General features: G+C 34.9%; 1 protein-coding gene across 1 annotated transcript in view; it reads right to left on the minus strand.

The window, feature by feature from the left end:
* Window positions 1-27,081, minus strand: part of LOC145662785 (proteasomal ATPase-associated factor 1-like) — a 49,847-nt gene that overhangs the window by 17,582 nt on the left and 5,184 nt on the right. Inside the window, exons 2-5 of the mRNA XM_081728664.1 lie at window positions 23,070-23,110; window positions 15,859-16,052; window positions 6,892-6,987; window positions 3,341-3,546 (exon numbers count right to left, since the gene is read on the minus strand). Coding sequence (XP_081584790.1) covers window positions 3,341-3,546; window positions 6,892-6,987; window positions 15,859-16,052; window positions 23,070-23,110 — 537 coding nt within the window. The remainder of the gene's footprint in view (window positions 1-3,340; window positions 3,547-6,891; window positions 6,988-15,858; window positions 16,053-23,069; window positions 23,111-27,081) is intronic.

The following is a 27,081-nucleotide window of genomic DNA, read 5'->3' on the forward strand; positions in this document are numbered from 1 at the left end:
ATTGTTTTAAATGAGAAGTTCATATACCAAACTTCATGTCTTTAACATTTAAAGATTTCAGGATATGGAGATTTTAAGATAATAATTTCCACTCCTTTCTCTCCTTCCCCTTTGCATTTCCAAACATGCTTTTTTTATGCCCTGTTGAGCGTTGATCAATCAGTCAGTCAGGACTTGATATTTTCTATAGAAATATACATAATAAGCAAATTAATGCCAAAAGCACTATGTAAAGTGGTAGTGGCAAAGAACATATTGTAAAGTACCCAAAATCCTTACATGTGTTTGTCTAATTTATGTTGTTTATTATAAAACAAGGAAGTTATAGTCATACTGCTTAGAAAAAATAAAAACAGATAACGTCGGCATCACACCACAATTATAGGAAGTTTTCCTATACAGAAATAAGGAAGTAAGAGATTGCAGAAAGAACCTGAGCTAAGCTCTTCGCCACAACCAGGAAGCGCCGGAATCCCGGAAAGGGGTTGTGCTGGTTGAGGACGGAGACTAGACTCGGGGAGTTGGAATTAAGATTGGAGAGTGGAAGGACATCGTTTGGAGTTGAACTGAGCTGAACTACCTGTGAGTACTGCATCTATTTGCGATGTTAGATAACCATAATGGTTAAGTTTCTGTGCCATTACAATGTGGTAGAATTTCTATAATTAAGACCATTTCGAGTCCTAATAGCTTGTGGTGTGATGTCGAAAATATCCAAAAGTAATTGATTATTTCATTTCTTATCCTTAGATGATTAGTTAAATATATCTTTGAGTTATCTAAATACACGGTGTTACAAATTTCAAATGAGCTACGCTCTACCCCCAAGTATAAAAGTTTCTTAAATACTAATTCATTCCAGTTAGAAATTTGTAACACACGTTAATATTGTGTTACTGTATAGCTACAGTATATTCATTCATTTGTGAAAATTCTTACAATTGCTTAAATCCTCCTGCTTTGGAAATGAATGGAACTTGGCATTCTCTTCACCATCTTTTCTATTGTGTTCATTTTACAGCCATACACAACGCATGAAGGTATTGTTAAAGCTTTTAGAGTCAATGTAACAAATAGAAATGAGTTGCACAGTACAAAATACAATATTTACACATACAAAATGTCATACACAATAGCGTATAACAAACTAACCAAATGTTAAAAACAAAGAAAACGTAAAAAGTCTTCAATAGAAATACAACTAGCAACCTGTCAACTGAGAGGGTGCGACAATAGTATCTTGCTCGGAGAGTCAATGATTTGGTGTCGAAGGTGACGTCACGCGAACGGAGAGGCTGCGCATGGGTTTACCTTATCTTATTTCTACCATGGAGGAGGGGGGCAGATGTGACCACCGGAGAGACGTTTGCACCATTTGGCGCCTCTGGCTTAAGAGTCTGACATATAAATAATACAAAATTTACCATCTTTCTTTGCTTGTTTTTCATAAGTGAAAGGAGATAATGAAATGCAACTTACCACAGTCATAGATAATGTTATTCTACAACAGAAAATATGAACCTGAAGAATTTTCAGTGTTGCCATCCATAGAAATTGCAGTTTTGCCAGAATAACATTTCCCCCAAAATCTAAGTTGAGGCAGCGACAAGAGGAACGAACTCAACTGCATTTGATTACATATCATGTTGTTTTGGAATTCTGTGAACTACTTTTTAAATAATAGTTGTAGTTAGTTTGTAATAAACAAAATACATACATCATACATCTTTTTTTTACCATACAGTTCTTAAATGATAATGTTATTTAAAAAGTAATTCACAGGATACCAAAACATGATACGTAATCAAATGCAGTTGAGTTTGTCCCTCTACTCGCTGCCTTAACTTAGATTTTGAAGGAAATGTTATTTTGGCAACACTGTAATTTCTATGGATAGTAACACTGAAAATTCTTTAGGTTCATATTTTGTGTAGTAGAATAAATTATCTATGACTGTGATAAGTCGCATTTCATCATCTCCTTTCACTTCTGAAAAACAAGCAAAAGAAAAATGGCATTTTTAAAATTATTTTTCAGTATGTCAGGTCTTAATCACTGGGTAGCCCAAGTCCCGAAACTAAGAAATTCCCTTTCGGAGCCATATCTCCGATCGTGATCACTGCAGAACGCCAGTATTTTTGCAGTATACTTTTCATGCTTGTAATTGAAAGCTTTCCGGGGAAAATCTGCAGTCAACATAGGCTGAAAGCGACAAAAGTATTACTAAACTTTCTTTATGTGAGTTACTAGTACAAATTTCTCTTTATGCTAAATCTGTTATTCTGTTCAAAAAACTGCAATAGGGTTACTGCAAATGAACAAAAACAAAGGCACCTCAGAACATTTTAGTGGTGAAGTAAAAAAGTATCCTCCTTTTTGATTTTAGTAATCTGGCAACCCTAATAAATAAGAATACATGCATATACTTTTGGCACCATATGAAGAAAATACGCTGAGTCTTAGATACCTGTTCCAAAATACTATGAGAACGCATCATAAATATTTAAAAAGTGTGTTCTCTTAGTTGTTATTCAACATATTGAAGAATTTTTTTTCTATAGACACAAAATATACAAACGTGAAGCATTATCTACTTCATGTTATTTATTTACTTAGAATTCATTTTCATATTATTTAAAATGTCTCCATAAAGACGTGAGATATTACTAGTTTCTGCGGTAATATTTTCTACGTCATCTGATCTTCACAAATAAATTACGTAGTTATACTATTTAGTATTCACTTACTATTAAATACATCTCCTTAGAACAAATAACTAGGATTCCTGTCTTCCTCAATGGCTCAGAAATTCTTACTGTAATCCACTAAAGAAGACGACTCGCAGTTTAGTCGAAACTGTTTGGTATTTGTTTATGAAGATGTAATTAATAGTAAGTGCTAAATACAGTATTAGACATCATTATGCGTCAATTTATTTCGTTAAGAGGCCTTATCACTGGGAAATTAAAATACCGCTAATTTTACAGTAATTCTGTGATATCTTCAAATAGATAAAAGATAATCGAAATGTGGAACAAGAGCGCCCTAGACAATATTATTTTGCATGAGGTACCGTTATCACGAGTCACCTAGTAGCTTTCTGTTTGCAGCCATTTAGAAACGCGAAAATAAATGCCGGGTTTCTAAATGGCTTGAAATCGAAAGTAGATAAGTGAGTGGTGATAACGGTATCTCATGTAAAATAATATTGTCTAGGGATGTCGTCTTGTTCCACTTTTTGATTATCTTTTATCTATTTGAAAATATCACAGAATTACTGTAAAATTAGCGGTATTTTAATTTCGCCGTGATGGGGCCTCTTAAGTAATTACGTACTTACTTTGACACAGATATTATATTTCGCCCTCTATCTACTATGCATGTGTCCATAACAGCTGCTTTATGTCCTCTTAAGGTAGCAGGACACTGTCCTGTTTCCGCTGACCAAATCTTCAACTGCATGTCTGCACCTCCTGACAAAACCACGATTCCAGATGGAAAAAAGCGACACGTATAGACATCTCCGAGGTGACCTTTCAACTCGCGCTGAGAAATAAATAAAATATTTAATCCAAATAAATAATAAAAATAATACACATACTGTAGACACAGCATTTCTTTCAGCATTTTACATGATTATTAAATTTCAAATGCCACACATGATGGAAAAGTATGACGTAAATAGGCAATATTTTTAATTTTGAACTAAATAATGCTGCTTAAATAAGTATTATTTATAAAAAGGTTAAAATAGATTCTTATAGACTTAAGACCTGATAAAGAGTGTAGTTAAAGCATTTCTCTGACACTGTTTTAAAATATAAGAATATTTCGTTCAATACGAGCATCAAATATAATAAGTTTCTTTCTAAATTTGACTTGAATTTATTTACACACAAATAAATCTAAATTACTCAGGAGTTCTACCAAACTTAGTGAATATATAAGTTTAATTACTGTAAATTGAGACAAGCCACTTTTTTCTTCTAGACTGATGTTTGTTCGGAATAAGCATAATTTTTGTATTCATTAAGAACTGCTTCCCACAGATTAAAAGTCACTGAGTACGAGAAGAGCATTTGATAAGCATTTAGAATCTATAACTGCTAACTGCACGTAAGGAATATAAAATTTGGTATCATTAAAATATGTAATGAAATGAAATCTTTCAGCTTACCGTCCCATGCTCTTTAGGCTAAGGGAGACGGATGATTAAGGCAAGTGAATGATGATGGAAGAATTAGTAGAATGATAATGTAAGAGGAAACAAGAATACCACGAGAAAACCCACGGACACAATGTTGTCCACCACAAACTTAATTGGCCAAGGATCGAACAAGGGATCCCACACACCAAAGACAAGCGCTCTACCACTGAGCCACCGTGCCTCTCATTAAAATCTGTAAATAGAACAGAAGTTAATTATTGACTTACAAAGTGCAATATTTAGTAAATTATAGAAGAACTGGAACTTGAAATAAGTATCTATAAAACACTATCTATAGAGAGTTTTCTATTACTGTATTTAATACCGGGATCCAAAGACTCATAATTACTTTATTATCATTGAAGTACCATATTTTAGTATGTGATTAGCTAGCTAAGCTTTAAACCATCTTTTATGCAGCACCATTTAAGCTTTAAATCATTATTAAGTTGAGCAATCGATAAATTGTTTGAAATATAAGTGATCTTTTGAGGATTGTTTTTAATCTTCACAGGAATGCAATCAACCATAACAACTTCGCTGTCGTTTTTTAAGATTGAATACAGAACTTCGCTCTCTAGTTTCCACGGACTTTTTGTAATCTCTGGCACACTTTTATAGCATTTGACAGCTGCGACTCAAGGATCATTGCATCATAATGTTCACTTTGCTGACAGGTTTCACAAACAACAATTAGATCACAACACAAAATGTAATTATCTTCGATCTAAGGCCATGAGAAAACTGTGAAAATAAACATTCAAGACACTGCTCCTTACTCTGAAAACAATTCTTAGGGAGATATTTTTAACACAAATGGCTTGGCTATATTGAAACTAGGTGAGCTTAGTTATTTTCTCCCATAATTTCTATATTGCTAATTTCTGGTGGTTTCTGAAGTGCAGAAACAACTAATTCTCTCATTTATTGCTAATCTACTTAGCATTTCGTCTTGGAATCAGGAAGCCGGTGTTATCCGCTTTATCCACTCAAAGCGTGCGTAGAAGTGCCTCTCACACATTATGCTTTTATTATCTATCCTTGATGAGTGATGGAAGAATTTTTTTTTCATGGACTGCAGACTTGTTTAGTGCTGACATCTAGTGATTTTTTTCTTGAGTAGTTGGTCTTGAAATACTAGAACTTGCTGCGATTTCATTCTTCCCCTGTTAATTGAGGATAAACGCTTTGCTGTCGATGTATACTGCCAAACTGTAGTTTCCCTCGTTTGTTGCGGGATTTTTCTTCTTTCATGTGTGACACGAGTTCTCTATGCTCTCGCATCTAGACCGTTGGCTGGAGTTTAGCGTCTGTTTCAGCACAGAGGCTATACCACAGCAGATCTACTGTTTAAGGTGAAATCAGAACCACCATAATGCATTCAAATTTCAAGTGTCTTCCACCGAAAATTGAACCCTCGACCCTATGTGCCAAAGGTACGTGCGCTAGCGTGGTAGGAGCCTCACCTATCTGGAGAAAATGTCTTCATGAATTATAACAGGACAACCGCGTGATTGATACACTTTCCAATATACTTCATCTTTTTCTTTCTTTTATACGACGCAAGCTTTACTGGTGCAATGTTTCCTTTCAATAATCTGTCAGAGTTCTGTTTTACACGAGATCAATTTTCAGCTGTTGTTTACGAGAAGTTTTCACAAGATTTTTCTTTATTATCCTAGACTCTTTTCTCTTGACCCTGAAAGCTCCTGAATATTGAATTATTTCTTCAAGAATGATTCTTCAACTTATCTTTCATAACCATATTTAAATCTAACTGCCACTTTAGTAATTTGTTTTCGTATTTTAACTCACAAACCTATTTGGAAATGTTCACCAGCACCTTCTTAACGAAATTCACGTCGTCGCAGACTCCTGATAATTTGTTGTCTATATCTTCCTTTATTATTATTATTATTATTATTATTATTATTATTATTAGGATTATAGAGATCTTATGATTTTGGATCTGGAGTTTGTTCAACACCACCAATCATTAATAAAATTGTCACCACTACCCATCAGCGATCACTAAAGAATTATTAACTAACTCGGTAAATCGTCAAACATGACAGAAGATTTCATTCTCAGTTTACAACTTATTCGTGAATTATTGAAGAGATTTAACTGGAAATTCAATCGTAAAACGACCATTAGGAAAACCTAGGCGCAGATAGGAGGACAATATTAAGGTGGATCTCGCAGAAATAGAAATACAAAGTAGAAACTGGATTCAATTGGCTAAGGACAGAAGTCAATGGAGAGCTTTTGTAAATTGGCATTGAACCTTCGGGTTCGATACGCCATAGAATAAGTGAGTTAGTTAGTTATTGTTGAGAGATCAACTCTGAGCCTCTTTCACACCAATGAAAATGTTTTCACGACTCACTGAACACCAGAACAAAGAAGAAACACGTTCTCCCACTACAACGACTCCGACTTTCATTCATTATGCTCTACTTATAACTTTAAAGTGTTTCTTTAATAAAATTATAATTTATATTTGTATCATTATATATGATTTCTAACTAAAGGATCAGCTATTGACAGGCATAACTTGCTCACGAACTGTAACCTTAACGTTTTCATGCCTACTAAAATTTTATATTTGTGCAAAGAAATACGCGTAAGGAAAACAACATTGCTTTCAAGTATATACAACGCTACTGCACACAACTACTTACCCTACGTAGTCCTCTAGCGGTATCCCAAACCTCTAGTTTATTCTCTGTGCATACTGAAAGCCCTAAGCCACCTTCTGTAACATCCAGATTTATTACCTGCAGAAATAAAAATAAAATAAGCGTATTGAGATTCTGGATTTACCTTCCTTTTTCATCTGACTTTAAATCTAATGACTCACTATCTTATTTTTGATCTTTTCTCAAACTATTTCGCGATTTTTCGTTCAGACAGCACGCTATGATGAGTTCAACGACTGACTTCACACTAAAAATATTTACTCTAACAAGTTCTTACCACAAATGGCTGATAAGTGAATCATCGCCATTAGCGCGAAAAGCTACATTCTTTAATTGTTATAGCAATTAAATCTACTTTCCTTGGAACTCGAAGGATATTATCCTTGAGGCTATGTACCCACGCATAGTTATACATGAATCCTTCCTTCATCTTCTGAAAGTATCTGAAATAGTAATTTGCCACTACCTATTACTACTTGATAGCCACTCAAGGTTTACGGCAAGTAGTTTTGGAGATTCCACTTCAAAGTTTATTTTTCTACGTTTATGGAATCTTTTAGCTCTTAAAGAAATGATATTCGATTTACATTCGCTAAGATGTTTTTCGTTCTTTTGAGAGAGATGAAAAGTCTTCGTATATATGGCGAAGAGATTAGCCGAAAACAGAAAAATCACTGAAAATTTTCTCAATAAATTACTACCTATTTTATTAACACGAAATTGAACTTGCTCCAAGGTTAACTGACTCTTGATGAACCAAGGTTAACTGACTCTTGATGAACCAAAGCTTGTCGTTTAACATGGTGAATGTTCTGAGTAAAGGTAGTAAGTTTATTTCATAAATAGTAAATGAATCATTCCGAATGTAACATAAATTAAAGTAAATTCATAACAAACAATAAATTTAACAGAGAAATGTTTGATGACTTACTTTCCAAGTATGATTTGGAAAGGTGAGATACAAGAAGCACAGAAAACATATCTTAAAGAAACGAGTGAACCTTAGTGCTACGATTTTCACACCTACTCATATTCGTAATAATCAAGATATTTAACCGTGTGTGAAACTGAACTTTTTTTTTTTTTTTAACTTTAATAATTACCAGTATAAGTGAAGCATTTTCTGTACATCAAATGTTTGTGAAAAAACATTTTCCTATAGTAAGTTTTACGACAGGAATATTTTGGCATCTTTGACCTACATCAACTTGGAAGTATCAAACGAAATGGTATAGCTTTTCACTTTAAAGTATATTTTATTCGAGTTATGGGGCGCGCGGTGGCTCAGTGGTAGAGAGTTCGCCTCCGGTGCTTGGGGTCCCTGGTTCGATCCCAGCTCGCGCCGTGTGGACTTTGTGGTGGACAAACACCGCGCTCGTGGGTTTTCTCGGGGTTCTCCCGTTTCCTCCCACTTTCTTCATTCCATCATTTCACTCATTTCTCATTATCACCGTCTCCTTTAGCCTAACCGGCATAACCGTGGGACGTTAAACTTAAAGATTTCATTTCATTTCATTCGAGTTATGAGATTTTCCTCAGTAAAAAATCCCTTCATCATATCATAAGTTAGTCAGACAGCGGAATAATAAAGACCGAGGAAGGGGTAAAATAAACCTTGAAACTGTATGCGTTACAATTTTCTCGAAGACCGGCGTATGTGGACTATGTCTCACGACGATTAATAATAAACGTAATCTTCAGCTAGTCAGGCATTTTTTCCCTACTCTGACTGATTGGGAAATGGAGAGGACGTGATTTCAAGATTTCAACAGGTCAGTGAAACCTCTTTACTTTTGAAGAGTTGCAGGGAAAACAGAGGAGGACAGAATTAGGAATCAAACCATCAGGCAAAGTTTGAAAGTTAAACCAATAAAGCTGCATATTGAACAAGCTCAACTTCGATGGCTAGGTGATATCATCAGGATGAAAGAGGAAAGGTTTCCAAAACAAATGTCGGAAGCAAGATCAGGAGAGCTAGGCAACAAAAGAACAAAGGGACAGCCAAGACAAACTTGGAAAATGGCTATAGAAAAGATTTCCAAGAGAGCCTACATTCCATGGGGAAAAGTGAAGGATCTGACGCAGGACAGAAGCAGGTGGCGAGCTCTCTGGAAAACCTCGACACCCATATGGTAGAAGAGGACCAAACTGAACGAAACGAAATGAAACGTTACCAGGATGCAGGGTTGCAAAAACCACGTTTTTTTTTTTTTTTTTTTTTTTTAAATCAAAAAAGAAGACATTTTAGTTTAAACCAGGTTTTTTGATTTAAATAAATTTGCTTTACAAATTGATAGAAATATGTTTGGTTGGCCTTAACGTCCTTACGCACCAGCAGGGTTATGAAAGACAGGACAAGACCTGCAGTTTTAAATGGGATCCGAATCAATACTCGGTTTCCACCCAAGAAAATTTGTACTCTACCCGGAATCACTTAATTATACGTAAAGGCGACTAGTCTATCGCCTCATCTATACGGAGGACACTTGATAGAAATACCTTGTACTGATCTTGTGTGTTTGTGAATATTTTAAGAGCCACTTCAGAAGGCAAAAAGATACACAACTGCACAAATGAAATCACAGTACAGAGCTACATTTATAAACATTACTAGTATATATCTCCGCGTATTACATTCTTCATCTCTTCCTCTCCTTGCGTTCCATCCCTCTTCCTCTTTAAACTGAATGCAAGTGAATAACACAAACATGAGAAAAAACTATTTAAGAACTCCCTCCCCGCCCAAGTATATACAATTAGGATATACAATTTACAAAGCCTCGTCTTATAGCAGCCTAGAGTGCAAGGATAACATTTACAAAACTTAAAGGATCTACGTATAATAGTTTCGGAGATCTAGCGAAAGTAAAAAGCTATTGAAGCCACCCATCTCCCTCAGGGTTAAAAAAAAAAAAAAAAAAAAAAAAATCAGTTTAACGTCCCACGAATACGTCCTTTAGACTAAGGGAGACGAACGATTAAGGTAAGTGAATGATGATCGAACAACTGTTGGATTGAGAATGTAGAAAGAAACGACAGTGCCCCGAGAAAACTCACGAACACGATGTTGTTCACCACAAACTTACTTGGCCGAGGATCGAATCTGGGACCCCACGCGCCATCCTCAGGATAAACAATTCTCAAAACTTCGTCTTATATGCATCTTAGGGTGCAAGGTGAACATTTATACAAAATACCGTCTTACTATAGTCTAGAGTGCACGGGGAACATATCCACAAAATCTGAAGATTATACCGTTTCTGAGGTCTGTTCATGAGTGAATCAGCAAGTCAGTTATATATATATATATATATATATATATATATATATATATATATATATATATATATATATATATAGGGAGAGAGAGAGAAAATTTCACAGAGTACGGAAGATTCAACTTAGTTTAAATTAATCCACTGAGTCAGAAAAATAGCTACTTACTTTAATCTGCATATCAATAAGCGAATAAAGATACAAACGAATCACCCTGGCTATGAACCATTCATACATATACATTTGTATATATATGTACATAATACTTTTGATTTCAATTCACTTATATTCGTATTTCCTAAGCTTGTAGAGTACTCGTATGAGAAAAATCTAGATGTTTTGATATATGTGGAAACGTCACCATGAAGTCCACATGATTTGTGGCATTTCCGCTTTTAAGTTTATTTATTTTTTAGTTTAAACTATTTGTTTTTCTTTTTTTTTTTTAAAAAAAAAAAAAAGAAAAAATATGGCTTAAATCACCTTGATTTAAACCAGCCAACTGTGTCAAGGTGTATTATTTCCAAGTCACTGTATCTTGTGTAGTCATCCCAGCCTCTCGACCTCACTTCACAAAACGTTTTCTTATGGAAAAATCTGAAGTTAACAGCCAAAATAACTCATCCGCACACCTTGCACGAACTGCAGATCAATATTCGATGAACTGTCAAACATATCACGTGCACCACTCCAGAGCGTGTTCAGGAACATGATCAGAAGCGTGAACATGTGTGATGCAGTAAATGGTGGTCATTTTCAACATTTTTTTTAATATCTTCAAGGGTTGTTTACTTTAGGTTCTAATCTTTAACAATTTAATAGTTTATTACCAACTTTTATCATTAATGTTTATGTCAGCGGCACCAATGATGAAACTGATGACAGTTAGGACTTCCTGTGTGTTTTCTGATAACACGATTTTTACATTAATTATATGACGTTAAATACATATATTTTCCACACCTGCATATTGTGAATAGAAATATAGTGTATCCACGGGTTACAAAACACCTAATTTTGCGAATAATTCGATTTACGAACAAATTCTGTGAACAATTTTTGCCTCAGCTTACGAACAATATTTTGGGATATGAACAAAATTCTGTGTCGAGAATTCCACGCACCTAGGAGTATTTTTTGTGATTACTGTAAACTTTATCCATCAGAGTTCCGTGTTCAAGAACTACTTTTGGTTGTTTCTTGCATTTTTTCTGCTTTTCACTCCTCATATTCTGTTGCTTATTAGTGTTACTTATTTTTTAAAATAAAAAATTTAATGTTATTTTCATTCTATATTCTTCATCACAGAAAAGCACTTAAAAATGTATTTAAAAAAAAAAAATACATATAACTGTGGCTAGAACGGATTAATTCTACATACATTAATTTCAATGGAAAAAATAATTTTGATTAACGAACATTTCATTTACAAACAGCGTTACACAACGGATTAAGTTCGTAAGCCAAGGATCCACTGTAAATACATCCAAGGAAATTGCTCTTATTCAAAAATTAGGATTTAGGATCGATGAACACTTTGATTGATTTGCAAATTACACACGCGATTGTTTCTAATAAATTTGTTAAGCAGCAATGCAGAGATTTTAACAGAAACGGCACTGATAGATGTACATAGGTTCTTCTAGATTTCAGTTCCCCAATTGGAACCGAAATTTCCAGAAAACTTATTCCGCAAACGGAACTGAAAGAGATTTTCTGATAGAAAGGACTTCGGATTCGACACCGAACCAATTTTCTGAGAAAATCGGTTGTGCTCCTAAAACCGAAACTGAAATCGAAAAAAAGCGAAATTACAGACAAGAGAGAAGTACGTTTTGTAACAAAATCGCTGTAGGTGGTTTCCTCAGGTTACACTGTTCAACAAATTTTGATCGAAAGTATGTAAATTCTTTGAAATTGCGATTTTTACATTCATTTAAGCATAATATGAAAGGAAATGATAATAGAAGAATTTTCTTAGCTCAGGTTGTGAAAAAAAACGCCCTTGTACAACAGTAGCTGTATATATACAAATGTATTAATATTTATAGAACATTTAAGCAAAATGCTTGTAAAAACCTATATTTCACTTTTTTTTTTTTTTTTTATCTATTCCACTGTGATGTGATAAGCTGGGGAGTTAAGAAGTACCCTAACCTATAGCTTTCTATACCCTTGTACTTCCTTTTTCAAAATTGCGCAAATACCAGTTTCACAGCGATACAGAAAATAAAATAACCGTGGTCAAGTTAAACATTAACAATTCCGTAATAAAAATCAGTATTAACATCAAAACATGAAAAATATGTACAAATACCTTTTTGTGCAAGAACTACACTGCAATGTAGACAAAAGTTTCAAGTGATCCCTTGTACAGGATTATGTTTATTTTATTTTGAGCGTCTTCGCTTGGCTTGCCTTTTGTAGGTTACATCTGGAGCATCCCTTGCAATAGTCCAACAGTAGTCGGCCAATATGTTAAAACTCCACTTTCCCTCATATCTCTTTTTCCATGGCTGCAATATCTTGATGGAAACGCTCACCATGTTCGTCACTTACTGCTCCACAATCTTTGGGAAAGAAGTCTAGATGTGAATGAAGAAAGTGGAGTTTCAGAGACATATTGCAACCAAGATTTTCGTAGCACAATAACAACTTTGCTACCAGTTGTTTGTAATTTGTTGCTCGGTGTCTTCCCAAGAACTGTGAACAAACACTCTTCAAGCTTTCCCACGCAGCTTTCTCCTCACCTTGGAAAATTTCGTCGAACTTGTGATCTTTGAATAGTTGCCTAATCTGTGGCCCTATGAAAACACCCTCTTTAACTTTGGCATCACTTAATCGAGGGAATTGTCCTCTTAGGTACTTATAGCCCTCATCCTCTTGGTTCGTGCTCTTAACAAAACTTTTCATAAGACCTAATTTAATATGTAGAGGGGGAAGCAAAATTCGGTTACGATCTACCAGTGGTTTATGCTGCACATTTTTCACTCCCGGCTGAAGAGTTTCTCTGGTACTCCAATCACTTCTGCGGTAATGAGATCCACGATCTCTACTGTCCCATTCACATATAAAGCAACAATACTTTGTATATTCTAACTGCATACCTAGCAACAGTGCTATTACTTTAAAGTCACCACAAATGAGCCACTGAAAATCGTAATATTTAATGGCTTGAAGTAAACGTTTCAAGTTTTCATAAGATTCCTTCCTATGAACTGCGTAACCTACAGAATTGAAGGAAGTTCATTTCCAATATGTAAAAGCACTGCCTTTAAACTCACCTTGGACGAATCTATAAAGAGCCTCTACTCCGTAGGTTCGTAATTAATTTTAAGTGCCCTCATGAGACCATTTACATCTGTATATGCCACAAGTGTATCTTCCATAGTAAAAAATGAAGTGAACATCTTCTCCCTATTCCGATACACTGAAATATTTACTTTTTCCTGCAATAAATTCCATTGCTTTAAGCGTGACGCTAAAATTTCGGCTTTGCTTTTCGAGAGGTCCAAGTCTCTGATTAGATCACTTAGTTCCTCTTGAGTAAGTCTATGTGGTTTACATGGAGGTTCTTCTACAACAAACGTAGGGTCCTTCGAAGTACTTGATTCAGGAGCTTCAACTTCTTGATCATCATCAGAAAAAAGATCGTATTCTTTAGGTGGATCAGGAACAGGTAGTCCTTCTCCATGTGGAACAGGGCGCATTGCAGAAGGAATGTTAGGATAGATCAAGGCCCGCTTCTTCTTCGTGGAAATTCCCTTCTTGACGGAAGGAACCATACAAAAATAACAGTCTCTGATGTGGTCGCTTGGCTCCCTCCAAATCATGAGCACTGCAAAAGGCATTGAGCGCCCCTTTCCATTAATCAAATTTCTTAGATTGCTGGCACAAATGTTACACACAATGTGGGGTGCCCAAGATTTATCTTGGTCTCCAATTTTACAACCAAAGTAATATTGATAGGCTTTTCTTATTAGTGGTGTTATAGTCTGCTTTTGTGAGGAAAATGTCACTTCCCCACACATGTAGCAGAAGCTATCCGCATTGTTTACACAATTTCGCGGCATTTTTGTTTATTGAAATCCTCAAAATGTCACTTGAAATAGTTCCGACAACTATTTAAAAATATACATTCGAAATACCAGTATTTTTGCGTACTTGTAGTTGTATTTTTATGTCCTGCACTACACAAACGTCACACCCAAAACGCTGATAACTGCACTAAACCTGTCTTTTCTAACAATAGCAGAACACTACTGAGATAAGGAACACAATGAAACAAAGCGTTCATATAGTTTCTCCAGTGTTGCCGGATCAGTGTAACATTCTACCCCAAACGAAGCGAATACATTTATTTTTAAAGCGTTATTATTAGACATGCCTGTAAAACGAAAAGTAGAGCTAATATACGAAAATAACTTTCAAATTCGTGATCAGCACCACAAAATCAATAAGAATTAGCTGATTTTGTTCAATTTACATTTTCGTTGTTGAACAGTACATCCTTTGCAGCTTTTAATAATCGTGAGCTAACAATGTTTCCAAGTAACAATGTCAAAATATATTCCAGTTCTCTTTTTCGAAACATATCAAATTATGGTTTTTCGGTTTTGCGAGTAGGATCGATATGTCGAAGCATATTTCAGTTCTCTTCCCGAAGCACGCTGAATTACGGTTTTCGGTTCCGTGAACAGAACCTATGTGTCGAAATGCATTTTGGTTCTCTTTCCGAAGGACACATAATTAATAAGTTTATTAGCAGAGCTAGAAATTTTAGGTGTAAAATTTAGGTTTAAAAAAATGCACAAAATGCAAATTTCAGATGTAAAAGTTCACATAAACAGTACAAAAATTAATTACATCATATGTAAGAACTCATAATTAACTCATATATTAAAAAATCTGCCTAAAGCAAGTTCCAGAACACAATGTTATTAAAGTTACATGTCCAGAAACTGTTAGAACATATAATATTTAACATTTCAATGTTTCATTCAGAAAGATTCCATCTATACTCACTAAGTAAATATTTATTTGTAGAAAAGCACTCAACGATACCGACAGGTAACAGCCATGATTGGTCAGTTTCGTGCTGCCATCTCCTTTTACTTCCTATTAAATAGCTTATACTTAAGGCGGTGCTTTGTTCTGACATGCTAGGAGGAGAAAATTCCTCTACCCCAAAAACTGTTGAACATTTCCAAATTTTATTTTATAGCTGAAGGAGAACTAAGAAAAAATGAAAATATGATATCCCCTACACCATTAGATTCATCCACTCCCAAAATCAAAGATACTGGATAAACAGCTGCCTAACGGGACTGCACTGCAGTTAAAGTAAAGTGATGCGACACACGTTCACTTCCTGGTTTGATTATTATATGACTAAAATACGGTACAGGAACCAAAAAGAAAGTTCTCAAGAGTGCAAAAAGGTGCGAAAATGTGCTTGCATTAAGTATTAAAAATGCAAAAAGATGCAGCCAAAACACAGTTAGAAGTGTTTATGTAATGTTTTCTTTGTAAGACAAGCTAATTTGAGCGTTTCAATAGCAAACAAAACTTAAGGTACAGCACCTAAAATTCCTAACTCTATTTATTAGGTTTCACGACCTAAAACATTTTCATTTCCGTTACAATTAACAGCCCTAAAGCAATATTACTTACCCCTTTTTGATGAATTCCGGTGAACGTCGCTCTTGGTGCAATAAACAAACATGAATGGCCAGAAGCATTGAATGTAAGCTTCAACGCATATCTTGATATTGCTTGAGCGCTAAAGCCTTCAGAAGCAGATACTTCTGAAATTCCCTCCAGGGAAATGGCATTGCTTGTCACTGTTCCGTGAAATGAAGATCTGTCTGAAAGGGAAGACAGTTCTTATTCATTCAACTAATCTTTTTAAAACTAATAATCAATATCTGATACACAGAAAATAATAAAGATTACTTCAACACTAGAATTTAATAATAAAATATAAGACTACAGGTTGACACTCAAAAATCCTCCAACATCCGAACCTGAATCCTGCAATTTCGAGAATGGCGGTGTTAAGTTTATTATATAGGGTGGGTCATATTGATGAGATGCATTTAAAATACATTTGTAGAGCATGTTGAACACAACATTTATTACCAACTATGTGGAACACATTGCCAAAGAACGGGAGTTTTGCATTATGTTCAGTGTTTGAGGATTATATCCCTTAGATCAGCGTTTCCCAATCTTTTTCAACTTGCGGCACACTACAAGTGTAATTTAAATTCTCGCGGCACACCCATATATATATATATATATATATATATATATATATATATATATATTACTATTATTATTGATAATATAAAATCATTGATATTATTGATAATCATTTTTATGTGATTACTGATATTCTTCTTACAAAGAAGAAAGCTCGATCACTGATTTTTTCCCGTGGTAAATCATTATGCTTATTTTTCATCCTAATTTTAAATTAGAAAACAATTGCAATGACATATAGGACTTGGGTTTTTTAAAATCCACTTTCTCTTTCGAAAACTGTATCTAACCTTTAACTAAAAGGGAAGATCACTATATAACGAACAAATAAATAAATATACTTTTAAAACACAAATGTAGGTAATTTGTATGCATGTTTACTTTGTTGAATTTATTGAATGATATATTAAAATTTCAAGTTACGAAATAGTCTGCAACAATAAAGAAGCAATAATGGTCATGACAATGATAAATACGTTTTTCAACATTAAAAATGTACAGAAAAGTAACACAGTATGAAACTTAAAATTGTACATTTATAGTAGAGGTTCATAGTAATGAGAAATACAAATATACATTTTTCCCTATGTCTTGCAATTTGGTTCCTATAAAATTAATAATTTGTTTCGATTTCCTCGCGGCACACCAGTGTGCCGCGGCACACCGGTTGGGAAACGCTGCCTTAGATGAACATCACCTTGACGAGAACATTCCTGGCTCTAATAATCATGTTCAGCATATTAAGGAGTAGGGTTTTGGCAGAAATAGCTGCTATCTCGCAGGGGACCTGTTTTGTTCCTGTTTTCGGTCTTACGAAAGTTTTGAACAGAACACAGTATGACCTTTCGGGATGTGCTACCGGTTTCTTAAAATGTTGTTTGAAATGCTGTTGTGCTGTAATGATGGAGCTTCCACTACTGAACGCCTCTGCGACGTACGAAATTTCAACGACGATCCACATCACGAAGATTCCCTGCAACAATGAAAGGAACATGGTCAGGAACTTCCACCCTTACAGTTCCTGTTAAGGGTTTATTTTGGGGCTATACAGCAGCAAAAAACTGATAAAATGAGTAAGAATGTCTTAGCAGGTGCAAGAAAGATCCACCTGATTATTAACTACAGCACCATCAAACATAAACGGCGCCTCCAGAAAACAGTGGGGCTAGAACGCGATAAATGTGAAAATGTGCTCCGCAATATATACTGGAAATCTGAAGGAATCGGATTATTAATGACTGGATTCTTTAATGTTAGTCTATTAACATTATGGTTTTAAAGTATGATTTTGGGAACGATCTTAGTGACAACAATATTGCTTGGGCACAATGTTAAATTGTATGTCCCAGTTCACTTGAACTCAATCTGAAAAGAAACGTTGAATTCCCATCAGATTAAACTGCAAAATTGGTCATTCAGGTTCACACTAAAAATATAAATATTATAACCTAACTTTTCTTTTAGTATAAAAGCAAGAATTACAATATAATCTGAAAGTCTTGCTCGAACAAAGAGTCTAACTCATTTACACAGCATTTGTATGCGAAACACACACGTTATAAACAGTTTCCCCATAACATTTCATCTCTTGAAGGAATGAAACAATCTTCCGCAATACGGTTGACCATTTTTGGAACTAGTTTCCACTAATCAATCAACCGTAATACTCTGAAACAATTCCCAAACTAGTATACATTACGCAATTAGTCAGCTGAAAACAACCCTAAAATATATTTACTTTATTATTTTCAATATTTTAAGTATCATCCATTTGTAGAAATTATAGGTTTTCGTGGTGCACCAGTTGAAAGTAAAAAAAAGTTCACTCGCTGCTAAGGTTTCATTTACCTAACAAACTTGACCTCTGGAACGTAGTACTCAATACCACAAACAGAATAACGTTCTCTACATCAAGAAAAATTCAAATTGTCTTGGAAGCATTCCCGTGCTAGATGGTCAAGAGTGTGGTAACTTTTTTTTTTCTTTCTTTCTTAATTTCAGTACCCCCATCCAGAATGTATCTAATCTGGTTTTCTTCCAGGAAATACCGCTTCGAATTCGAACATTGTTTTTGATTTTCATTATCTACTTGTACAATGTTACACATAAAAAATCACCTATTACTTAGTTTGGAAGAGGGATTTCTTACTCTGATTGTCGTGTTAGGCATTCTATTTCAGCATTATTTAATGATTTCTTTTATCATCTATTGTTTAATTTCAATCAATTCGATTATTGGGTATGACATAACTAATACCGCTGCTAATTTGACCCTGCATTAAAAGGTCATTACCTACTGCTACAATATTACATATATATTACTAATATTGTTGCAAATTTGACACTGCACTATAAGGTCAACATTATCTACTGCTACAATATTACAATCTTCAGCTTTATGTTTTAAGCTGTGATTTGTTTTCTGTATCAAACACATGCTATCAACACAATTTAATTTTTCATCAAAACAGTTTACAATTTTATCTATATATGCATGAACTACATTGTCTACATTATTTTGTTCTCAGTCACCTGAGATATTTTAGTGGAAAACCTTCATAAACATACAGTTATTGCATAATGATTAATATACAATTCCATACTAGATACAGGAGGATAGGACAGAGTTGAAATCGGTAAGGATTTGCTGTTGTCGGTTAGGAACGCGGACTCACATTAGAAATTGGCTCAGCAAGAAAAGAAGTCTGAAGAAGAAAGAATCAAAGGGAAGAAAAGGAAAGCAAAAGTAATGGCACGGGAATTGGAAGCCAAAAAGCAAAGACTTATGATAAAACCCTAAAAGAGTTTTGCCGAAATCGACCAACAAGATTGTAATATTGTAGGAGTAGATAATAATAAGCTGTTAGTGTAAAGCCAAATTAGCAGCAATATTAGTAATTTGTATGTAATATTGTAGACAATGACCTTTTAGGGCAAGACCAAATTAACAGTTATATTAGTAATATGTCATACCCAGTAATTGAATTGACTGAGACAACAATAGACAATACGCTCGAAAAAAAAATCATTAAATGATACTTAAATACAATGCTCAACACGACAATCGAACAGAATACAAAATTTCCCTTCCAAACTAAAAATTTCAACAATTGTTAGAATTCTAACGAATTTAAATTTATTTTTAACATTAATGATCGACAAAACAGGACAAACGATGCGGTATTCCCTACAAGGAATCCAAATTTGATACCTTCTAGATGAACTACTATTAAAAAAAAAAAAGACTACACTGTTGACTATCTTGCATGGGAATGCTTCCGTTGAGAGGGACTTCTCACAAAGAACCATTCCGATTTAGTGAATTCAATTGATGAAAATGAGTGCTAGCACTGGATTCAGCACCAAAAGAAAATGAAATGAAATCTGAGTTTTACGTCCCATGGAAATGCCGGCTAGGCTAAAGGAGATGGTGATGATGAGAAATGAATGAAAAGGTGGAATGAAGAAAGTGGAAGGACACGGGAGAACCCCGAGGAAACCCACGCACACGTTGTTTGTCTCAACACCAAAAAGAATCAGAGGAAAAGAGGGTTTTTAGTGGCAGACCGTATACAGGGTAGGAGATAAATAAGGGCAAAGTGCGAATATAGAATGTGGAAAATGTCTAAAAATGCTATGTTAATTTTGAAACGAGTAGAGAGATTGAGGTCCAATGTTGGATATGAAGAATGCATGTAGAGCTCCACTGAATAGGCGTAATGTAAACAGTGTTTTAACTGAAAATTGTATGTAACTGGCTGTGAGAAAAATCACCAGTGTTACAACCGACCCGTTTTGTTGCAGGTGGTTATTAATATACCAGAACCCTGAATGATACAGGTGTCTTTGTACACGGTACTACGCCAACATTCATCTAGTAAGGAAATACTTCTCATTCCGTTACACGTGGCAAACATTCTTCTTGATGTTCCAGGATTCGATTCTATCTGTTTCTACCCCTCGTGCTCATGGACCGTACTACAGGGTCTCTACTTCTTCATTCATGTCACTTTTACGACAGTATTGATACACTGCCATACCGTGGAACGCCTGTTACAGAGGTCTCGAACTGTATTGGTCACTATTGATTTCAATAGACGGTGTGTGTCAAGAGTCTTGTCACATGACCCTTTCCCCGTATATTCTTCTTGCGGTAAGTCCAACATGACGGCTTTTCAGATGTCCCCCATGATTCACATTATGCCTATTCAGTGAAGCTCTACATGCATTCCTCATATCCAACATTTGACCTCACTCCCTCTACTCGTTTCAAAATTAACATGGCATTTCAAGACATTTTCTACGTTCTAACTTCGCACTTTGTCCTTATTTATCTTCTACCCTGTATACGGCCTGCCACTAAACACCCTCTTTTTCTGTTTCTTTTGGTGCTAAACCCAATACTAGCAATCATTTTCAGCAAATCGAAATGCTCCCTGTCAACGGAGATATCTTACTGGAAAACCTCAATAAAGATTCAGTTATTGCACATGCTGAATTGGCATATAACTATGTAAATAATAGTAATATAATAAACTCTCAACTTTCAAGATACCTTAAATCAAAATCGCTGAATAAGAAAACGAAATCTTTGCTTTAATACCCTGTAATTACTAGTCTTTTGTAGGCTACACAAGGTGAAAAATATAAATAAATTGTGATGCAATAAAATGAAGGAATGACTGAATGGTATGAAACAGGAATTTCCTTTGAAAACTCATTTCATGGCGTTGACTATCATGAAAGTATCAGGAGAGCTTACGATTGAACTCAAACTTCGAACACCATCCATGAGACAGCTCTACAATTTGGCTCTAAGAAAAAACGATATTATCAACATAACGCAATTCGAGTGCAAGTGCATTCGTCGGCCGTTTCGAAACGGTAAGAAGGGAAAACTTGCTTTCATTTTGAGGTAACTATTCAGAAAACTAAACTCTTCTCTTGAACATCGCGGTCTTTTTATTTGTACTACGATTTCTTAGTATTTCAAAATGATCCTTTAAAAATATTACTTCTTTACGGTTTCTTCTTCTGATGTGTTTCTAACTGTACTTGATGTTGCCTATATAAATATTAAATATATATACTCATATTTCGATGAATTTTAAAACCACTGTTAAATAACAACTGTGAATCTTAAATAAGAACTGTCGCTTGTTATACCTTTTATTTTTTTATTTATTTATTTATTTATTTATTTATTTTTTTTTTTTTTAATTTTTACATTGTTGTTCTAAGTTACAATGTCGAGTAAATCTAATTATGATATTCAGCCTTGAATCCCTTGGTCAAATTTAACACCAAGGCCCAAGGCCTCTGCGTACAAAATAAATATTGTCACTACTGAGCACAATTTAAAACCGACAAAAAATGTGTCTAGAAGTTAGAAGAAAAAAGAATTTGCTTTCAAGTAGCAAAACCTTGTTTAAACTCCACTAGTAGACTGTTCAACTTAATTTTTTAAACGCGCCCTCACAATGAAACCGTTCTCTAGCGTTACTTTTTAAAACCGAGGGATCAAGACACTGGAAAGTACCCTGCTCTGCAGATATATAAGTAAATGACGTTTGAAGTCAGCAAATTGAAGATTTTTGTTACTTTGGATAATGGCACAGGAACGAGTCAATGACGACAAAAGACTGATGGAGAGAATTTTTGCATAATTAAAGGTAAGTTCTGGTTTACATTCGCAAGTTTTAGTCATACATTTTCAAATTTGGACTAATCAAAATTTCCTTTATCTGAACAATTGATTATAAGGAAACTCAACAAAGAATTAATTATGATTTCCAAAAAATACAACAACATACTCCATTTAAATATATTTTAATTGTACTAAATTGTTTCAGCAGTTTCTGTCGCCTTCGTCAGTAGCTTTGAAAAACTCATATGAAAGTATTTTCACTTCTAAAAACCGACATTTAACACTCATTTCTTATGCTCAGTTGGAAAATTATGATGTCCAAGCCCTTGTTATCCTACACCTCTTGTATTCCCATAAATCTTCTTTTGTAATGAAGTATGTAATGTAGAACTGCATTAACCACTGAAACGCACTCACAAAGTTACTGTTCTGGAATGAAACGGAATTTCCAGTTTCACGTTCCACGTTTATGTCTTTTAGGCTAAAGACGACGGATGATTAATAAAAGTAAAGACTTATGAAATAACTGGTCGATGAGAAGGTGGGAGGAAACGGAAGAACCCAGAGAAAATTCACGGACAAGATGTTGTCCACCACATATTCACATGGCCTGGGTTCGAAAGGTGAAAGCTACTGTTACGATTACAAACATATTACTTTACTTTTTTAAAAAAATTTACAATTCAGTTACTTGAAATTCTTGTTAAGTGATATCTACACACCGTTATGAAGTTTTTGAATGTAACATGGACGAAGGTGACAAAGATCGCCGAAAGAGCTCAACACAATTTGAAGCACAGTGACTTGTTATATTCTTTATAATCATATCTTTAAAAATTTACATTTTGATTTATACGGGATAGAACCTAAAAACATAAAAAAGAACTTCTGTACGCTACTCTTCAGTGGTTACTTAAAGTAACTTTAAAAATAAGAACAGTATTTATAAATAAAAATACATTCTACAACGTACCTTTAAATTTACACGAAACCCATACTTGTTCGCCTGGTTTTCTGAAACAAAAAGAAAGAATGAATTTAAAATCAATATGTTCTCTAAAATTACATAAAACGATAGCTGAATTGAGAGCCACAACAACATTTTGAAAAAGAAATTCAAAAATAGCAACTATAAAGTAACCTTGGCTGTCGCAAATCCGAACATATATAAGGACTTACTCCATTCACTGACAGCCGTTTAGATAATTCTTTGCTATGCCCAGGACACCTATTGTATTTTGAAGCGAACACTACAACGAGATCTCAATCCCTTCACTGAAGCCACTTAAGTCATTCTCTTATTTCTTTTTAGATGCAAAAAATGAAATGAATTTTTTCAGGTTAACGTCCCACAATTATATCCTTACGCTAAGTGAGACGGATGATCAATGCAAGTGAATGATGATGGAAGAAGTTGTGGAATGAGACTGTGGGAGGAGATGGAAGTGCCCCAGGAAACCCACAGACACGATGTTGTCCACGACAAACTCATTTGGGCGGGAATCGAACCAGGGACTCTATGCATCAGAGGCTCTTTTTTGTTGCTTGGGTTATTTATTATCACTAATATTTCACCCGCTTATCTTTCTGTCGATTAAAGAGTGGATCACACCATAAGTTTATTATCAATATACAATAAAGTATGATGAATTTTATTAAATTTACGTCCATGCCTCACTTAATTCATCAACAAGCTTAGTGCTCGTGTTTAGTAAGCTTTATATGTTAATGAAGTATGATGTCTGGCAACAGTGAATATAACAAATATAAAATTATATGCATACTTTACTTGTGTTCGTAGTGGCGGTCGGTAATAGTTGTCAGAGTTTCTGAACAACAATAATATAAAGTATTTAAAGTCCAATATAATGATATGATAGGTTTTAGGTACCGTTACTACCAAGAGATGTAGAAGACGTAATTACCTGCATAAGTGAGATGGAATTCCAATTAATCCCGCAGCAAGATAGCTGAGTGAAATATTAGTGAAAATAACCCACGCAACGTGGGTAAAGGTAAGAACACCATCTATCATACCCAAATCATCTTCAAGTACCTGTCTCTTTGACACTTCAAACAGTCAGGTTGCCTTATAATGCGAGAAACTGGATACTATATTTGTGGGTATACGAAATTGGATCTTACAGATAACAATTAAAAGCAATTTCCGTCGCTTTATAGGTTATATTTCGCCCACTTATAGTCAGATGTGTGCATTCTGTGCACGTAACTTTCGGTTCCAACCCGGTGACAAATCTTCTTTCGAATACAAACCCGAATAATTGTCCGAACTCCGCTTTAAAGAATAGATCATATTTCATATTCAGCCACCAGCCACTCCATGTGAAATTAACACCATTTGCAAACCAATTCTACCTTATCTTCCTAGATTTTGATGAAATTTGGTACAGTTTTTGGGATAATTGGAAAATGACAAGCCCTAATACTGCAGGTTGATATATGAACTGGTTTCGAAATTACAGGCCCCAAAGTTCTCAAAAATTACGTAAGTTTTTTTCGAAAAATTCAAATTTTGAAAAGTTTAATAAATTTATTTATTTTAACAAAAGGAACACTGACCAAAGCTTGAAACCCACTTTATTTCAAATTATAATTTGTAACGATTTCGGATATCTAACATATCCTTCTTCAGATACTATTAACAATAAATGAAAATACAGACATATATATATATATATATATATATATATATATATATATATATAGTCATTGTTATACTCCCCCCCCCTTTTTTTTTCTTCTATTTGCTGAGGCCTTCAGCCAATCCCGGAAGTCTTCTTCTTCACTTTCCAACTAATCACCTTCTGCTATTTTTGGTTCTTATAAGTTTTTTTTTTTTTTTTCCCTGTCTATGCTATCCAAACTTCCTTGCCATAATTCATTAATAGGTAGGCCTCCTGTCCAGTTCATCAGTTTATCTCTTCCTACCTTCTTTATCCAACCTGCTTCTTTCCACTTCCTTATTATCATTCTTTTCTCCATCTCCAATACTTCCGTCTTATCCCAACTAATTCCGTGATTCGTCTCCTTAACATGTTTGTATATGGCATTGGTATCTTTCTTTCTTCTCACATCATCTTTATGTTGTTTTATCCTTTCTTTCATTCTCTTTCTCTGTTTCTCCTACATATGACATATCGCAGTCCTCACACCATACCCTGTAGATGACTCCTTCTTCCTATACATTAATCTTTTTAGTTCCTTTTCTATTCTTCTTCTTTATTGATCTTAATAAATTTTCTCCATTCTTTCTATAAGTTATATATATAGGCGCGGATCCAAGGGGAGGGCTATAAGAGCTATAACCCCCCTTGACGCTCAGGTATACACTGGATAAAATGGGCTTCAATCCTACTTTCTTTACACTGGATAAAGCGGAAAACTATAGTTTGGCCCCCCCTCTGGTCATCCTGGATCCGCGGCTGTATATATAAATACATATAAACTCAGACTGTTATGAATATATCCCCGAAGTTTCATTCTGGGATCAGCAAGTGCGAAAACTATTATGCAAAATCAACCCTCACAGTATAGGTTATTCTCCACCACACTATCTCGCCTCCAAGAGATAATTATCGCGGATTACAGGACCATACTACATCTTATATACAACAGGTGCTGGAAAAGGCGTTAAATGCAAATTAATTATAGAATATCAACTTCTCAAACTCTGATCAACATTAAAAGACGTGGTAAAATTAAAACTTTAAAAAAACCGAAAGTGAAATCTTTCAGTTTTAGTCACACGGTTATGCCAGTTAGGCTAAAGGAGACGTTGATTATGAGAAATGAATGAAATTGTGGAATGAAGAATGTGGGAGGAGGAAACGGGAGAAGCCCGAGAAAATACATGCACACGGTGTTTGTCCACTAGAAAGCTCACTTGGCGAGAACTGGGATCAAACCAAGGACCCCATGCAACAGAGGTGAACGCTCTACTACTGAGTCACCGCGCTCCAACAAAACTTAGAGAATTCAAATTTCTTTTAGAACCTGTCAAGGCGAAAAATAGAATTTCCCCTTTTTATATGCTAAAAATCAGCAGTTAGAAGTTTTAGATAAATATTGCTTTACTTCCTTAATTGGTGTAATTCTTAACTTTGATTATCTGAATAGTGACCAGTGATGAATTAATTATATTTCTGAAAGAAAATTACCAAAATTAAAAGCATTTCTGAAAGAAAATTACCAAAATTAAAAGCAATGTTCGGTCATGCTGAATCCGAAATTTCTGTATCAGTCCGATCGTTTCTTTGAAGACTCCTCCCTACACCCTTGTATACTGAAAAATATATTTCGAAACTTTTGCCCATAAATGTTTCTAACGTTTTGTGGTAGTTATTTCTTCGTCAGAATTTTTCTCCATTCCGTCCCATGTGAAATCGAAATGAGAAAATTGTAATTTGAATGTGTGTATGTGTGTGTGTGTGTGTTTGAACATCACGGTTTACAAGAATGTGAATCCTGAGACAGAATCTTATGGTTTTTCGTTTGCGCCTTTCCCTCCCCCAATTCCGTTACACACAAATATACTGAGTTCATCATAGACTGAAGAAGTGTTATCTCTTAAGTTCTGTTCCAATCCAGCCATTGCTTTTAGGCTGGAAGTCATACAACGTTGCTTGCAACTTACTAGACTTTCACATAATGCTAGGCGTAAGTATCAGAAGTCTTATGGAACCTGTTTATTTCTGTCAACGGGCATCAAAGCGAAAACGGTAATAAGAGATATCGAGAACTGGTTTTTCGAAATCGATTCAGGGTTCCAAGAACAGGTTCCATCTCATCCGTTAACACCCCATTTAATGAAATGGAATCTTTGAGTTTTACGTCCCACAGTTATGCCGGTTAAGCTAAAGAGACTGTGATGATGAGTAATGACTGAAATGGTGAAATGAAGAAAGTGGGAGGAAACGGGAGAACCCCGAGAAAACCCATGCACACGGTGTTTGTCCACCACAAAG

This window comes from Thermobia domestica, chromosome 1 (assembly GCF_964235325.1).
Source record: "Thermobia domestica chromosome 1, izTheDome1.hap1.1, whole genome shotgun sequence".
In the NCBI taxonomy this organism is placed as follows: domain Eukaryota; kingdom Metazoa; phylum Arthropoda; class Insecta; order Zygentoma; family Lepismatidae; genus Thermobia; species Thermobia domestica.